Source organism: Macadamia integrifolia, chromosome 12, assembly GCF_013358625.1.
Source record: "Macadamia integrifolia cultivar HAES 741 chromosome 12, SCU_Mint_v3, whole genome shotgun sequence".
Taxonomy (NCBI): domain Eukaryota; kingdom Viridiplantae; phylum Streptophyta; class Magnoliopsida; order Proteales; family Proteaceae; genus Macadamia; species Macadamia integrifolia.
Window position 1 is genome coordinate 30,243,019 of NC_056568.1, and position 17,404 is coordinate 30,260,422.

The 17,404-nt window shown below is 43.2% G+C and overlaps 1 protein-coding gene across 4 annotated transcripts in view; it reads left to right on the top strand.

The window, feature by feature from the left end:
• LOC122058117 (membrane-bound O-acyltransferase gup1) overlaps window positions 1-17,404 on the top strand; it is an 80,404-nt gene that overhangs the window by 56,660 nt on the left and 6,340 nt on the right. For 3 of the 4 annotated variants that reach the window (XM_042620605.1, XM_042620606.1, XM_042620608.1), the window contains 5 exons: window positions 2,695-2,757; window positions 9,112-9,221; window positions 9,339-9,431; window positions 9,555-9,636; window positions 16,466-16,543. In XM_042620605.1, the coding sequence (XP_042476539.1) occupies window positions 2,695-2,757; window positions 9,112-9,221; window positions 9,339-9,431; window positions 9,555-9,636; window positions 16,466-16,543 (426 nt within the window). The remainder of the gene's footprint in view (window positions 1-2,694; window positions 2,758-9,111; window positions 9,222-9,338; window positions 9,432-9,554; window positions 9,637-16,465; window positions 16,544-17,404) is intronic. The other variant, XM_042620607.1, reaches the window with a different exon arrangement.

The window sequence follows — 17,404 nt, forward strand, 5'->3', positions numbered from 1 at the left end:
AGTGGCCAGATCCAGATGGAAGGGAAAAAAGGTAGCAACAACAACAACAACGAATCTAAGGAGTGACCAGATTCAGATGGAAGGGAAAAAAGGGTAGCAGCAGGCCTAAAATGTCCATAGAGGATGTTGTAAGAAAAGACATGTAGAGGCTAGGTCTTGACTCTAGTATGAATAGAGCTGTTTGGAGGGGGGGTAAAGATCCATGTTGCCGACTGATTGTAAGTGGGATGTTCCTGTGGTGTTGCTATGTTTCTTTCTTTTTCCCTTTTTTTTCCCTTTATGTTTCCTTTTTTTTTTACCCTTTCGCAGATCCATGTAGCCGATGCCAGTGAGTTGGGAAAAGGCTAAGTTGTTGTTGTTGTTGCTATATCGAGGATCGTCCTTAAGCCTTTAGTTATTTTTACACTTATCACAAATGATTTAACTAGAGACATCCAAGATGAGGTTCCTTGATGTATGCATTTCACTGATGATATTGTTTTGATAGAGGAGACACAAGTAAGGATTAACACCAAGTTGGAGTTATGGAGATCAACCTTAGAATTAAAAGGCTTTAAGATAAGTAAAAGACGGAGTATATAGTGTGTAACTTTAGTTGTGAAAGGATAGTTGATGAGGTGGTCAATATTGATGAGAGAGAGATCCCACAAAATGATTATGTTAGGTATCTAAGCTCAATCATAAATAAAAAAGGTGACATAGAGGATGATGTTACTCAGAGAATTAAAATAGGTTGGATGAAGTGGAGAGGTGCGTTCGGATTATTGTGTGATTGACATATTCCTTTAAAGCTTGAAGGAAAATTTATAGAACTGTTATATGACCGACTATGATATATGGTGCGGAATGTTGGGTAGTTAAGAAACGCCGTATAGATGAACAAAGTGTAGTGGAGATGAGAATGTTGAGATGGATGTGTTGCAAAAATAGGAAGGACAAAGTACAGGATGAGAGCTGACTTGGGAGTAACTCCGATTTATGATAAGCTATGAGAAAGTTGTTTGAGCCTTTGAGGTGGCATGGGGCATGTTCAACAGAGGCTTTGGGATGCTCCAGTTCAGAGGAGTGATTTGATTAAGATTGAAAGATCTAAAAGAGCTAAAGGAAGGACTAACATATCCTTAGGAAAGGTGCTGAGGAAAGACATGCTTAGCTTAGACCTTATACCATGTATGCCGTTGGAATAGAGTTGATTGGAGAGTAAAGATCCGTGTAGCCATTCCCATTTAGTTGGGATAAGGCTATGTATTGTAATAATGGGTGTAATATGGGTATAAGGGTAATCAGTCCATAGGGATATAATTGTACTTGTACCTGACTTTCACTCATTAGAAATATAGAGTGCCTGTCAACTAGACAGACCAATTTATTCCTCATAATCGATCGCTATGTTATTTTTGTTGTTATTGTTGTAGGGTTGAGGGGGGAGAAATAAACTCAAGAATCTCCATTAGATGCTATAGGAACCGATCTATTAAACTAAACCTCAAACAATGCTATATCGGAGTAAATATATAAGCTGGTTGGTTGAGAGAACTATTTCCTTCCAAGAGTACTTGAAAAAGAAATTTATTATCACATGTATAAACAAATCAGCTGGTCAATGAATCTGTGTAGTTAGCTAGATTGCATTGGAGAGTCCTAGTTATGAATAATAATCAAGATCTTGTACAAATATGGGGATCTCTTTAAGAAAGGGAAACTAATTAAAGCAAAATCAACACTATAAGCTGCTGGTCGAGAAAACACCTCAACTTGTAATTTAATGAAGAATTGAAGGGTTAAAGTTTACTAAGCAGAAGGACCAACCTAGGATTCAAGAACTTAAAGAATAAACACTAGCAGCAGCATTGTTGGTTTTGATTCAAGAGTCCAAACAACAAACCAGCAATATGCCAAAAAAAATTGGAGGTGGTTGCGGGAAATTTGCCATCGCACTCATCCTAAATATGCTACACTCAATCAAAGAGCTACATCCTAACTTTTGGACTTAAGAGGAGAGAATGCTGATCAGAAGTCTTGCCCTTAAGATGACAGAGACCAACTAGGGTTGAAGTTATATCTATGAATTCTAACAGTGGAATCCAGGGTCAGAGGGGTGTTTGTGGGAGTTTTGCTTGATGAAATCAGAAGTTTCGTTAACATCTGCTTCTTTCTATGGCGTCACATTGGACAGTATTATTTGCTAACTTGAATCTCTGCAATTAGTTGGTTGTCCAGTTGATTGATGTAGAATGTGACTCTCTTTCCTAATTTTAAGGTTCAGTTTATCCATCATTGTGTCCTGGTGTCAGGTTCTGTCACTTGTACCCTTGTCAACAAACTTAAAATAGTAAGTTTATTTAGTTGTCTTATTAATGTTCCAATAATGTTTTATGTTCCTTGCTGCCTTGAGTGAAGTTCCCATCAATAACTTGGGGCTGCTTTGGGATTGTTCTGGAATGTTTCCTTCCCTGTACACTGTATTGTTGGGTTTCTGGAAGCAATCTTAATCGAGCCCTTACTTGTCATGATTATCATAGTGCACCAAACCTTAATATCTTACAATGTTCTTAAAAGCTGTATTTTGAAATGATCATTATTTCCTCTCTTAGGATCCTCTATGTATGCCTTCTCCTAGCATCTTTTTATGTGAAAGCTTGCGTTGCATTATTAATGTTGAATTGCCAATAACAATATCTTCCATTTTGGCAGGTCCTTAATTTTATTTGGCTTAAATTTTTTCTAATCTGGCGCTATTTTCGGTTTTGGGCATTGGTATGTGCTATGTTGACTAACTCATTTTTTTCCCCTTCATTTTTCCTTCCTGAATCTCTTGTATAGCCTTATTCTTTTGCTGGATGGACTAAGTCTAGCATCAGAGATGTTTTCTGTTTGGGTGGATCATGGTGGTCTGGATTATGCTTACCGTGTTATCAGTATCAATGTGTGAAGCGTTTTGGTAGTTTGCATGAAATTAATTTTGGTTGTTCCGGGTTGCCTCTCCCCTCTCCCCCAGCCGCTGCCTGATACCTTATCCCCCCCGTAACAATGCCTATGCCGTAACCTCCAAACCTATGCCCCCTTCCCCGCCTGATTCCTTATTGCCTCTCCCCTCTCTCCCCCAGCCGCTGCCTCCTCCGGATAATTGTTCCTGGAGTTCTGTTGTCACCACCTCCCCCCCCCCCCCCCAATCTATCCCCTCTTCCTCCATCCCTCCCTCTGCTGGACATACCCTCTACTTCCACCGTCTGGTCATCCATGAATCCTCCACCGTCGGCCTCTGTCCTCCTGGCCTTCTTGATTCTGAAATCCTAAAATGGAAGAACTGCATTATTGGTACCTTTTTGGGAAGCAGACCCCCTTTCTCCTTAGTCAAATCTTCCCTACTAAAGCAATGGAAACATATGTGCTCTGTGTCCATCTACATGCTTGACAATGGGACCTTCATCTTCAATTTCGACGCTGAATTGGACAAAGCTTTTGCCATTGATGGAGGCCCCTGGTACTTTGGGAAGAAACCCATTTTTGTGAGACAATGGGATGCTCAAACATCTTTCAGTAAAACCGAGCCATCATCCTACATTCCCCAATCTTGCCCTCCATTACTGCTGTGTTAAGGGACTCAGCATTGTCAGCTCTCTCATCGGCAAGCCATTATATTCGGATAAAAGAACAAAACTATGGACATGCTCTCATTTGCCCTCATTTGTATTGAAGTGCAAGCCGGACATGACCTCCCTTCTTCAGTTGATGTAATGGACGGAAAAGATCACTCTTTCGCCCAAGAAGCAATCTATGAATGGGTGCCCCCTGCCACTATGCTTTGCAAATGCTTTAGGCATAAATCTTCTCACCTCTGCAATCAAAATCCCACCGTTAATGAAGCCCCTTCAAATGTTCACTCAGCCGGATGCTTCCAAGGATCATATTGTCATCAGAAGCAGGAACAAGAAAAGAAGGAATAGAAACCATATGTTGCCGGAAAATGCTTCAGGCCTTCTTCCGAAGATGGACACCAACCCTAGGACACCTGGTCCTCTGCCGGAGTCTTTACCTGATGGTCACAACCCTTTCTTTGTTCTGGAGATGTCAGATCCACACCATGGCCTATATGCAGTCTCTTCCACGATTGGATACTTAGCTTCCTAATAGCCAGATCGGACAGCCGCTGCCCTTGGATGATCTTTCTCTCATCCCAAAACCCTCCCTGCCTCCTTTGCTGCCACTCCCTGCTACCGTAACCTCCTCTTTGATTTCTGCCTCTGGTGGAAATTCCTAACTCCTTACCTTCGCTTTCTATACAATCTCCCTCCACTCAGCCAAACCGGTCCAACCCCGACCGGCTTTTGTCCCCTTAAGCCAATTTCTCCATGTCCATATGCTTAATCAATTCTCAAAATACCCATCGGACCACCCTCTTTACCCAGGGAATCTCTACAACCTGACCAACCCACTTAACCAACCAAACTACTCTAACCCACAACCCGACCCACCTAACCCATTAACTCCATCTTATCCACCCGGCGCTGTTACCTCTTGCCCAACTCTCAATGGCCACCTCTGCAATCAGTGGCAACCCTTACTGCCACACCTCGCCTTCGTCCGTCGCCACCGATGCTTCACCCAGTTCGATCCCATCTGTTGCTGTGACCAAGCTCTCATCTTCAACTTCAGTTCTACCTCCGTCAAGCTTGCATGATGCCTTGCCTGCTATCTTGCCTGCCTCAGTCGACAGTCAAGCCATCAACAACACCGTGATTATCCACTCTGAGTCTCGTTAGGCCTTGGAAGGCCCAATTGCTTCATCCCTCTATCCCGGAAAATTGCTCTCCGCCAGTGCTAGCCTTGGAAGGCCTCTTCGACCCCTGCATGAACCTGAAATTGCCCTCTGCTCCGAATACTACTTACGGCTTGGCCTCTGAAGGCCCTGAAGAACCTTCCTCTGTGATGCTCTACTCCTCTGGACCTCTGGACACCATCAGCTGCAGCCCTCAGATCAGTTGTAGCCCCACGGCCACTGGAAATCTTTCCATCTGCAATGGTGCATCTGCTCTTTGTACAATTCAGAATGCTTCTCTGGACACCCATTTGGATGAGACCCCTGCCCACCACCACCACCACAACCTCTCCACTAACCTTAATCCCTCTCCCATCCCTAGCACCAAAGCCCCCTCCTTGAACCTTAGAAAACGAAAAACCAAAACCTCCTCCATCAAACACCACTCCTGTCATTGGTTATAGTTGTCGACCATCTTCCTCCTTAGGTCTTCCTATGCCCACCACCCCTCGTAGCTCATCCAAGCGTCTGTTACCCACTCATTCTGGTTCCCAATGATTCCTTGGACCATCTGGAATGATTGAGGTCTCAATTCATCGGCTAAACAAGCAGAAATTAGATCATGTATTCACTCCTCCCAGTCCAACCTTTGTTGTCTTCTAGAAACCAGGTTTTTGGAAGCCAATGCCTCTCGTATTGCTTCGTCAATTGCTCCCAGTTGGTCCTTCTTGTCTAATTACCTGCATAGTCCTAATGGTAGGATTTGGATTCTTTGGGATCCCACCTTCCTTACCATCGCTTGTCTTTCCTCCTCGGCTCAAACCGTCCATATCTCTATTTCCCACCACTCGGGCCCATTCATTTGCTTTCTTTCCATTGTTTATGCTCATAACAAGGCCTCTCTCAGGCTTCCCCTCTGGGATGACCTTTCCTTTGCCAACTCCATAGGCCCCAAACCTTGGGGTATTGCTGGGGGCTTCAATGTCATTCGGTTCAGTCATGAAAAGTAGTGGGCAACCCCATTGACTCAGGCTATGGATTCTTTTAATGACTGTATTGATGATCTCAATCTCACCGATCTCAGACGGTCTGGTGTCAAGCTCACGTGGCATAACAGAAGATCTAGTAATCTCTGTGTGGCTTGTAAACTTAACAGGGCCCTCGTTAATGAAGCCTAGCTTGAATCTTTCCCTTCTTCTCACGCCTGCTTCGGCCTGCCCGAGACCTATCTCAATCCATGTCCTCCCCTTTTGCTCCTTTGGTCCAAAGCCTTTCAAGTTCTTTGACATGTGGATCTCTCATCCGGACTTCCACTCTCTTGTCCATAGTACTTAGAACATTCACACCCTTTGTTCCCTCTCTCCTCTTCTTGATTTTTCCAAAAAACTCAAGAGTGTGAAAGTTACCCTAAAGCTCTGGAACTCCTCCACATTTGGGAACATCTCTCAAGTCTCCTCTGGTTGGGACAAGCTCCATACCATTCAATCTAGACTTCAGCAGGATTTCTTCAACCCAATCCTCGTTGAGGACGAGAAAGCTACTGCTTCAGAATTATCCCTGCTTCTTGATCAAGAAGAAAGCTTCCTTCGTCAGAAAGCCAGCATCAAATTGCTTGAATCAGGTGATTTTAACTCGGCTTATTTCCATCGGTCTCTCAAAGCTAAAAACAATGCCAACTCCATCCTGAAGCTAATCTCCTCCTCTGGAATGGATCTTTATTCCCCGGATCTTATCAACTCGGAAGCTATCTCCCACTTCCAGAGGATTTTCAGCCCCTTCCCAATTTCCCTCACCCCCATTCCCCATAATCTCCTTAATTAGTTTGTCCCCGAGGAATATCTTCCTTTTTCTTCAATCCATCCCCAATGAGGAGGAAATCATCTCGGTCATCTTATCCCATAAGTCCAACACAACTCCGAGCCCTGATAACTTCAATATGGGCTTCTTCTCATCCTGTTGGAGCACCATCAGAAATGACCTCATTTTTGCGGTGCGTAGTTTCTTCTACAATTCGAACCAAATTGGGGGGATCAACCATACCTTCCTTTTTCTCGTCCCCAAAAAGGAAGGTGTGGTTTCTATGAATGACTTCAGACCAATTTCTCTATGCAATCTCCATTACAAGTTCATTGTCAAAATCCTAGCCAACAAGATTTAGAAAGTAATTGACTCCCTAGTCAATCCCAATCAATCGGCCTTTATTGCGGGAAGGAGCATCTCTGACAACAGTATTCTCTGTCACGAGATCGTTTGTTGTTTTGACCACAAGTCCCATGCCCCCGACGACCTTCCTCAAGATTGACATCCACAAAGCTTTTGATACCATCAGTTGGGATTTCATTTCTAATGTGATGCTCCAAATGCATTTCTCGTCATCTTTTGTTCATTGGATCTTTGCATGCATCTCCCCTCGGTTCTCCATCATGGTGAGTGGAAGCCCGGCTGGATATTTTCCCTCCGGCTGTGGTTTCTGCGAAGGATGCCCCCCTTTCTCCCCTATTTTTCTCTCCGTGGAAGTCCTTTCCCAATCCATCCAATCCATCATTGACCTCCACCTTATTTCTCCCATCCCAAAATGCAAATCCCTTCTCCTTTCTCACTTGGCGTTTTCCGATGACATCATGATCTTTTCCATAACTGATCCTCTTATCTCCACTCTCATGACCACTCTCCAATCCTTTGAATCCATCTTGGGTCTCAGCATTAACCTCCTCAGGTCCAATATCTTCATCTCCAGTGTCCCCCCTGATGTCCGTGATGCCCTCTCTGAGCTCTCTGGTATCCCGCTTGGTTCTTTGCCTGTTAAATACTTGGGCTTTCCCCTTATCTCCTCCAGACTCTCTTCCCATCATTGTGCCTCCATGCTGGACTACCTTAGGAAAAGGCTCCAGCTCTGGAAAGGCAAACTTCTCTCTTTCACTGGCCCCTTACCTTGATTAGATCGGTCCTCCAGTCTATGAATTTATATTGGTCTGGTACCTTTGGCCTCCCAGCCTCCGTCATCAAATCCTTCGAAGGTCTCCTCTGCTCTTTCCTCTGGAAGGGCTCTGATTCCTCCAAATTCCTAAGGCCCCTAAGTTGGGAGAAGGTCTACCTTCCTAAAGTCGAAAGTGGTCTTGGGATTAGAAGAATCAAAGACACCAATTCCGTTGGTATTCTCAAGCTCATTTGGAAGATTGTGTCCAAGCATAAAAGCTTTTGGGTTGATTGGATATACCCTTCCATTATTGATGCCTCTTGGATCTGGAGAAAGATCCTTGATCATAGACCCATTGCCCTCTCTGTCATCTCCTTTTCTATTGGTAATAGACAGTCTCTCCTTCTGGAAGGACCCCTGGCATCCTTCTGGCATCCTTTCTCACCTCTTCTCTCCTAGAGTCATCTACTCTTCTAGCCTTCCTTCAACTGCCTTAGTCTCCTTTATTCTTTCTCCCACTGGCCGGTCCCCTCCCTCCTCGCCCCCCTCTTCTTGACCTATGGTCCTCTCTCCCCCCTTCCCCCTGGTCACAGAAGATGAGATGACAAATGTATCTGGCTCCCCTCCCCTACTGGAACCGTCTCCTCCGCCTCCACTTGGTCTTTTATCCGAACCCCATCCCCGGTAATTCCTTGGCATAAGGTGGTTTGGTTCAAAGGCCACATTCTCCGCCATAGCTTCACTCTTTAGAATGCCTGTCCAATTGCCTCCCCACCCAATCTTTTCTTATTCACCGACATATCCCAGCCAACCCTTCTTGTTGCCTCTGTCCTCAAGGTAAGAGGATATCCCCCATCTCTTCTTCTTATGCCCCTTCTCTTCCCTCATCTAGAAATATGTCCTTTACAAATGCTGGCCGACTAGAAGAATCATTCTCCCTTTTGATAGGGAATGGAACTGGAGTGACATGACCTCTGATTTTTATATCTTATGACTCTGTTGGTAAACTGGCTTTTTGTGCTTAAACCACCTCTGGATGGAACGTAACATCCGTAAATGGACTTCCAAATCCCGATCTCCAGATAAGATTTGGAAAGCTATCTACTTTGATGTCACTTCCAAAGCTTCAACCCTCCAGACCCGCCCTGTCCACATCACCTCAAGAAATTCCCACATCATTGCATCTTGGAACCTCTAGATTGACCTCATCGACCCTACTTGATGGCATTTTGGATTTGGCTCTCCTCCCCCCCCCTCCTTTTGCTGTAAATTGCTAGTGGTGTTTAGTTTTTGTTTTTGTATTTATATTTGGCCTATGTTGGCTTAAGCCCCCCCCCCCCTCTTTTTCCCTTGTATTTTCTTCTCCTCTTGGTAATGAATTATTTATTCATCTAAAAAAAAATTGTGGTTGTTCCTTGACACTTGTTGATCATAGGTTGGAGGTGTTGAGACCCCTGAGAATATGCCACGATGTATTAATAATTGCTATGACTTGGAAAGCTTTTGGAAAAATTGGCATGCTTCCTTCAACAAATGGCTTGTCAGGTCCTTCTCTTGTAGTCTTTTCACAACACCCTCTTCCCCCCCCCCCCCCAAAAAAAAATAAAAACCCTTTAAAGTGCCCCTGGGTGACAATTATTATTTTGGTGCCTGTTATTTTAGGTACTTGTACATTCCTCTTGGTGGTTCTCGCAAAAAGCTACTCAATGTGTGGGTTATATTCACGTTTGTAGCAATATGGCATGATTTAGAATGGTTTGTTTCCTTCCAAACAGCATCCATTAAGGGGTTTTTTTTTTCCTGACCTTATGTTGGGAGTTGGAGAACTGGATCTGTTGCTGTTGCATCCATTGATTGATGTCCTTGCCTTTTTTGTAGGAAACTTATTTCATGGGCATGGTTAACATGTTTATTCTTTATCCCTGAAATAATTATGAAATCGGCAGTTAATGCACTTCAGGTAATATTAGTTTGTTTGGTGGCAATTTATAATAATTTTTAAATCGATTATTTATCATGATGATATCTTATGTTAACTCTTAACATTTCATATTCTTCCAAGGAATTTTTCATGAAACTTCTTAAAATGGGTGTTACCTATTTCTTTGGATGAATAAATAATTCATTACCGAGAAGAATATACAAGGGGAAGAATAGAGGGGGGGGGGGAGGGCAATCAACCCTCTAAGGGACTAACTATAGGAGACATCCATTTGGGCGGGGGAGATGAAAGATGAATGACCCCAGGAGACAACAATGAGCCTGTTCCTTGGGGTGTCACGAACCGGGCGGTGGCTAAGTGATCTAATCTTGGAAGAAATATCAAAGTAGATGGCCTTCCAAATCCCTTCTAAGGAATGGGAGTTGAGGGGCCATCTACGTAGATTTCTTTCCATCCGAAGGTGGTTGATGGTGGCACAAAAAGCAAGTTTCCCAACTGTCACATATGGTGGAGCCATTATTGGTGATGTCTACCCAGATCCATTCATAGGGGAGGAGAAGGATGGAACGAGTGGAGGGCTAGCATGAGTAGAGAACCTTCTTCTAGATGGGGGCAGAGAAAGGGCATGAGAAGAAAAGATGGTTAACATCTTCAGTTCCATGCCAACACAGACAACAGGAGGTGGGAACCTAGATGTGACAGTAGTTAAGGAAAGAATGAGTTGGGAGACAGTAGGAGAGAGCTAGCCAAGTGGTGAAGCTATGGTGAGGGATGTGCCCTTTGAACCAGATGAGATTTCGCCAGGGTGTAAGAGGGTCTTTGGAACGGGTAAAGCTCCAGGCTGAAGAAGAGGAAAAACGGCCCGAGGAGGAAGGTAGCCAATTGATGTTATCATGTAGTCCTCGGTGCCCAAGGGGAATGAGGGGAGGGCAGACCAGAGGTTCGGCAAGGGTGGGAGGGAGAGGAGGGGACCAGCCACTAGGAGAGAGGATGGAGTCAACGGTGGCAGATCGAGTTAAACTAATGGAGGAAATGATTCTAGGGGAGACTAGGGGAGGAGAATGCCCGCGGGGTGCCAAGGGTCGAGCCAGAGCAAGGTGGAAGAGCCATTTCAAATGGAGCAAGAGATAGCAAAAAGAGCTTGGGATCTGGCATTAAGAATGCATCTCTAGATCCAGGAAGCATCAGTAGAGAGTGAGGCAGTCCAAAGGGAATCTCTTTTGAGGGGGGGTCGAGTAGAGCCAAGAGACCCAAATACTCTTCTGCTTGGATATGATTTTCCAAATGAGCTTAAGGATAGCTACCGAGTTGATGTCCTTGATTTTGCGGAGTCCCAAACCTCCTTCAGGCTTGGGACGACAGACATTGGACCAGCTCATGGGGTGGAAGAATCTAGTGATCTCATTCCCTTTCCAAAGGAAGGCATAAAGGAGAGAATCAGTGGCTTTAGAGGTGGAAGAAGGGAGGACGATGCTTGACCAATAGAGGTAGAGGGATTAGAGGACAGATATGATGAGAACAAGGCGACCTGCATAAGAGAGGAGCTTGCCTTTCCAAAGGTGAAGCCTTTTCCTGATAGAATCAAGAATGGTGTAGCAATGGTGTGGGGGTAAAAGAGAGGAGAGGAGATGAGATGGAGGCCCAGGTATCTGACGGGGAGGGTCCAGGGGCAAATCCAGAGATGGCAAGCAGGTGGGCTCAATGGGTGTCCAAGACTCCCGAAAGAAAGAGGTTGGATTTGAGGAGGTTGATTTTCAAGCCAGAAAGGGACTCCAAAAACCGAAGGGAGGTCATGATATTAAAAATGGAGGCAGGATCAGCTTTGGAGAAGATCATGAGATTGTCAGCGAAAGCCATGTGGGTAAGCATAAGGGCTTTACATTTGGGGATGGGGGAGATTAGGTGATGATCAGTGGAGGATTGGATAGAGTGAGAGAGGGCTTCCTTGGCAAGGCAGAAGATGAAGGGGGAGAGGGGACACCCCTGCTTGATGCTAACCGTAGAGAAGTATCTTGCAGGACTCTCATTGAGGAGGACAGAGAACCAGGGGGTGGAAATGCAAGAGTGGATCCAGTGAACAAAGGAGGGGGGAAAGACATTTGAAGGAGGACAGAGGAGATGAAATCCCAACGGATTGAACCAAACGCCTGTGAATGTCTACCTTGATAAGGGCTGCAGGAGAGTGGGATTTGCGATTGAAACCTCTGACGATCTCATGGCAAAGGATGATGTTTTCCGATATGCTTCTTCCAGCAATGAATGCAGACTAATTTGGACTGATGAGGGAGTCGATTACCTTTTGGATCCTTTTGGCCAGGATCTTGGCAATAAACTTACAAAGAAGGTTATAGAGGGAGATGGGTCTGAAATCCGTCATGCTTTGCACTACGTCCTTTTTGGGGATAAGGCAAAGGAAGGAGTGGTTGATGTTAGAGATTTGGGAGGGTTGAGGAAGAAGCTGCGGATGGCAAAGATGTGGTCATCCTAAATGATATGCCAACAAGTGGAGATGAATCCCATACTAAAGTAATTCAGACCCGGAGCCTTGTTGGACTTATGGTGGAGAACAGCAGAGAGGATCTCCTCATCCGAGGGAATGGCTTGAAGGGATGGCAAAAGATGATCAAGGATGGATTTGTTAAGGGTGTTGGGGGGAGGGTCGAGGAAGAGGTAGAGGGGGTGGAAGAGATCATGAAAGTAGGAGACATCTTCAGCTTTGATGTCATTAGGGAGGTAAGATCCAAACCAGAGCGAGAGATGAGCTTAAGAATGGAGTTGGCATTAGTACGGACTTTAAGGGAGAGGTGGAAGTAAGCCATATTGGAATCACCAAGTTCAAGCCATTTGATCCTGGATTTCTGGCGGAGGAAGGATTCTTCTTGGTCAAGGCAGGAGGAGAGGTCCAGGGCTGCCAACTTTTCTTCTTCAGCCAGGGAGGAGTTGAGAGGATCAAGTTGGAGCCTAGACTGGATAAGATTGAGCTTGTCTTGGCAGTGAAGGACTTGATCGGAGATGTTACCAAAAGTGGCCAAGTTCCAAGCTTTGAGGATCACTTTAACATTTTTTAGCTTTTTGGCCCTGTTATCCCTAACCAAAGGAAGGAATCCCTTATGAAGGGACCACATGTCAAAATACTTGAAGGGTTTGGGGCCAAAGGAGATGTGAGGTTGCGCAAAGAGGGAGATGGGGGAGTAATCGGATATACCGGGGAGGTCGAAACTGGCGGGAGAGTCAGGGAATGCGGAGAGCTAAGCTTCATTGACAAGAAGACGGTCGAGTTTACAAGCCACCCGGTCATGACCACTACGACGATTATGCCAGGTGAATTTCGACCCGGTCCATCTAAGGTCATCCATCTCGATATCCTCAATGCAATTATTGAAGGAATCCGAAGAGGGGGCATTGATGGGCATACCACCAAGCTTCTCGTGGGAAGCCCTAACCACATTAAAATCCCCACCGATGCCCCAGGGAAGAGAGGAGTGGGTGGAGGAGAGGAGGTCAGACCACAAAGGGATTCTGTCGAGGGCCCGATTAAGTGCATATACAGCAAAAAAGGAGAGGAGAGAACCCAAGGGTTAGGAGAAGGAGAAATGGATGGCTTGGGATGACGAGGCAAACAGGGAGATGTGGATGAGGAGAGGGTTCCACAGGATCCAGATGCGACCATTGGGGGAGTGGGCATAGTTGGAAATGAAGGCCTATGAGGGGGGCAATAGAAGCAGCAATGCGGGGGGCATTAGCTTCGAGAACTCAGGTTTCAAGGAGACAGCAAACAACAACTTTGGAAGATTTGATGCGGGAGCGGATAGAGGCTTGTTTGGCAGTGGAATCCATCGAGTTAGGTCATGCTCACAGGATACCCTTGTAAATCGCTTGTCGATGAGGTGGCACATATCTCGAAGCAGATGGTGGGAACATAACTCCGTGAAGAGGGAGAGTAGGTTGACGTGTCACTGGTGCAGGAGACTGTCGCCGACGTGGCATGTCTGATAGTGCGTGTGGCTTCATTAAGTACATACGACCTTGCTTTCCCTTAATGGTGTTTCGTTCACCATCGTAGAAAATACATGCATGTCATTGCCAAGGTCACCCTAGAAGAATGTTGCAGTGCGCCAATGGGATGACCAAGCAGGATACATGGTATTGAACGGCCCAAACTATAGATGTACTCGAACTAGTCTGTTTGAAGAGTACCCTTCTGTCTGAAGAGAGGAGCCCTGTCAACTAATCTGTTTGAGAAGGATGTAAGACTAGTGGAATGAGCTTCGACATCATCATCATCATAGTCAATATCATCTGCATTGAGGGGATAAGGATGTAAATCAGGATCAACATCATCACTCTTCTTTTTCGGTTGCTTCTTTGTTGCATTCATAGAACAAATTCTATTGGGGCACTTGTTGGAGTAGTGACCCTTCTCGCCACAACTATGATATCTGATGTTCTTCACCCAATCACTATCCTTGTTGAATTCTGACATTTTTTCTTAAACTATGTGAGCTTCAGGCTTCTTTTCCTCCATACGTGGTGGAGGTCTATAAACTGAAGGAGTCTTGAGCATACTCTTCCAATAAATGGACTTCTCTTCGGCTATCTTGGCATGAGCTGCTGTCACCATAGTTGTCATGACGCTAAGGTGAACTAAGGCGGTGGAGGGTTGTTTAGGCATTTAAGTGAGAAGGTGCCCGCCTTAAGGCGAACAAGGCAACCAAGTGTTAATTTTTATTTTTCCTATTTTCTAACATTATTTAGTAGGCTATATATACCTTGTATCATAAAAAATCAAGATTAAGCAAGTCATTAAAAATCAACATTTAGCCATATTAAATCATAAAAAAATTAGCATTAAGTCATATTAAGTTATAAAAAAATCAACATTTAGAGAAATGATTTTGTTCTATAATAAGTTTAACTGGTCAAATGATTTTATTTTTATATGAGACTTTTTGTATTAGTTATAACATAAAACCAGCTTTCCAATAAGTCTAAGATTACTTAAATCTGAGTTGTAATGACAAAGTTATGCTCCGATCAAACTTATTTTTAAGTGTGCGAATGCTGTTAAAATCTCCTGAATGAAAATAATTTTATGGATATTAAAACAAAATATTATTTTACCAGATTTTTTGTTTTTATCAATGTTTTAACATGATAGAATTTATAAAATTTTCATAATTGAGAAAAACCCTAACATTTAAAAGTTGAAAATCATCCCTATAACCAAAATCCACTTTTTGTTCTGGGAGTGGGGGGTTGAATTTTTATCATTTTGGAATTTGATTTTTAAACTATTTTTATGGGATTCAAATAGGGGATATTTGCTTATTTATGAATAATATCTTAAGTAAATGAACTTAAATGATATTTGGCATAAATAAGTGTCAAAACACAAGGCGACATGCAGTGCAACAAGGCAACTGTCACCTAGGCCCCAGGAAAAATGCCTAGGCGACGCCTTGACAACTATGGTTGCCACATCAACCCACTGATATATCGCATCATCCGTTGCTGGTTTGTTTCCTGAAGTCGACACCTTGAAGATAGTTTGTGGAATTCGAGGGTGTAGGTATCCAAATCCTTGTTGCCTTGTTGAAAAGAAATTTATGAAACATCACCTTCTCATAATTAAGAGGAATAAATTTCTCAGTCAGGATCTGCTTTATGACCTCCTAATTGGTAACAGGTCCAAGTCTTTTGACAAACCTTGCATGCAGTACATCATCCCACCATGAACATGCATACCCAATAAATTTAGTGAGGATGAGTTCATACTTCTACTCATTCAGAAGAGATTTATATATAAAAATTCTCTCCATAATGAACATGCATACCCACTTTGACAGAGGACAATGTCAGAGAAAGAAAGAGTAGGAGAGGAGAGGAGAGGAGATGAGAGGAGTGGAGAAGAGATGAGAAGAAAAGGGAAGATGAGATAAGAGAAGAGGGAGGGGAGTTGCAGGTGATGTACTTACCTTGGATCCACTAGAGATGAGAGAGAAGCCAAGAACTTGAGAACCTTCTCCAAGTCTTTTGACAAACCTTGCATGCAGTACATCATCCCACCATGAACATGCATACCCAATAAATTTAGTGAGGATGAGTTCACACTTCTACTCATTCAGAAGAGATTTATATATAAAAATTCTCTCCATAATGAACATGCATACCCACTTTGACAGAGGACAATGTCAGAGAAAGAAAGAGTAGGAGAGGAGAGGAGAGGAGAGGAGAGGAGAGGAGAGGAGTGGAGAAGAGATGAGAAGAAAAGGGAAGATGAGATAAGAGAAGAGGGAGGGGAGTTGCAGGTGATGTACTTACCTTGGATCCACTAGAGATGAGAGGGAAGCCAAGAACTTGAGAACCTTCTCCTTGTAACGAGTTCGACTTTAGTATGCAAGGTTCCTTTATTGATTTGAGGATATTATTTAGACAAAGGAGATGGGGGTAAAAATGTCATTTGGCATGTAACTCTAACAGTGTTAACACTACAGGGGACGGAAGTAATTTTAAACTTCGCAAGGGAGGAGAGTGTAATAAATGAAAACTCCAGGGGAGGGGAGTGAAATTCGCTTTATATATATATTGATACTCCAATAAGAAAAAAATATCATCCCCAATTTGTGATGGATGTTGAATGAAAAAGTTGTTATTTGCTCTATTTTTCTTCCCTCCTCCCGATCATTTAGTTACTTGCATCTTCACTTTTGAGTGATTAAATTCATTTTTATATTCTTTGTAGTCTATGTATCATGGCCCATTCTTCTATTAATTTATTTCTTTCTAGTTCTTTCTTGATTGTCATCATGATTATATATTTTGAAACTAAAAGGTATTGTATGGGCAGGCTAAGGATGCATTTAGGGAGTTTGTTCTTCGTGAACTCAATGCAGTTACTGGTGCTATTACTATTACTTGCCTCATGGTATGTCTCCATATTGTATATGTTTTTTAACAGTCAATGTGTTGTGTTAAATTTCTTGTTTTTGTAATATGATTACTTACTTTCTATAGTATAGTTGTCAAACCGTTGCCTACGATTTTTCTAGGACCTAGGTGTTCCACCGCCTTATTGTATTGAATCCCTTGGAATTTTTTATTATTATATGAGATTAAATGATTTTTGTAATGTTTTGTTTGGGTTTGTGTAGAATGTTTATATACAGTGTGATGCATGGGATCTTGCCTTTGTATTAAAAAAAAAAAAAAAAAAAAAAAAAGGGAGAAGATTTCATTGTGGGACAAAGGAACTAAAGTCGGTGAACCCTTCTCTACGACTTGCTTCCTTGGTCAGTTTATTTGGCTTTAATATAATGGTGAAAATTATAAACAAAGGGAAGGAAAGAGAAAATAGAGTACAGTTGGTTGATAATAATTATCGAATTGTGCCCACGTGTCCTTTTCCAACCAGCAGTCTCAAGAATGTCCCCGTGTCTTGTGCCTCCTTGTCTCCTCTTTTCCACCACCCTTACGATTCATATGCGTTTAAAAAAAAAAAAAAAAAAACAATTATTTATATACGTATATATATATATATATATATATAGGGTGAACTTTTTTGTGTTTGCATTACAAACTTACAATATACCAAAGGGGACTTTAGGGTGGACAGTTGTGTCCATGAACCCTGCCACTTGGTTTATGTCCACTTGGGTTTGAGAAGTGGGAACGAAACTATATCAATGTTTTAAAATCTGTCAGGCACGTTTCGGAAGGCCCTCCAACGCCTTGTCACGTAGTGCTTTAACAACTATGTTCTATATTATATAAATTTAAATGTGAGTTA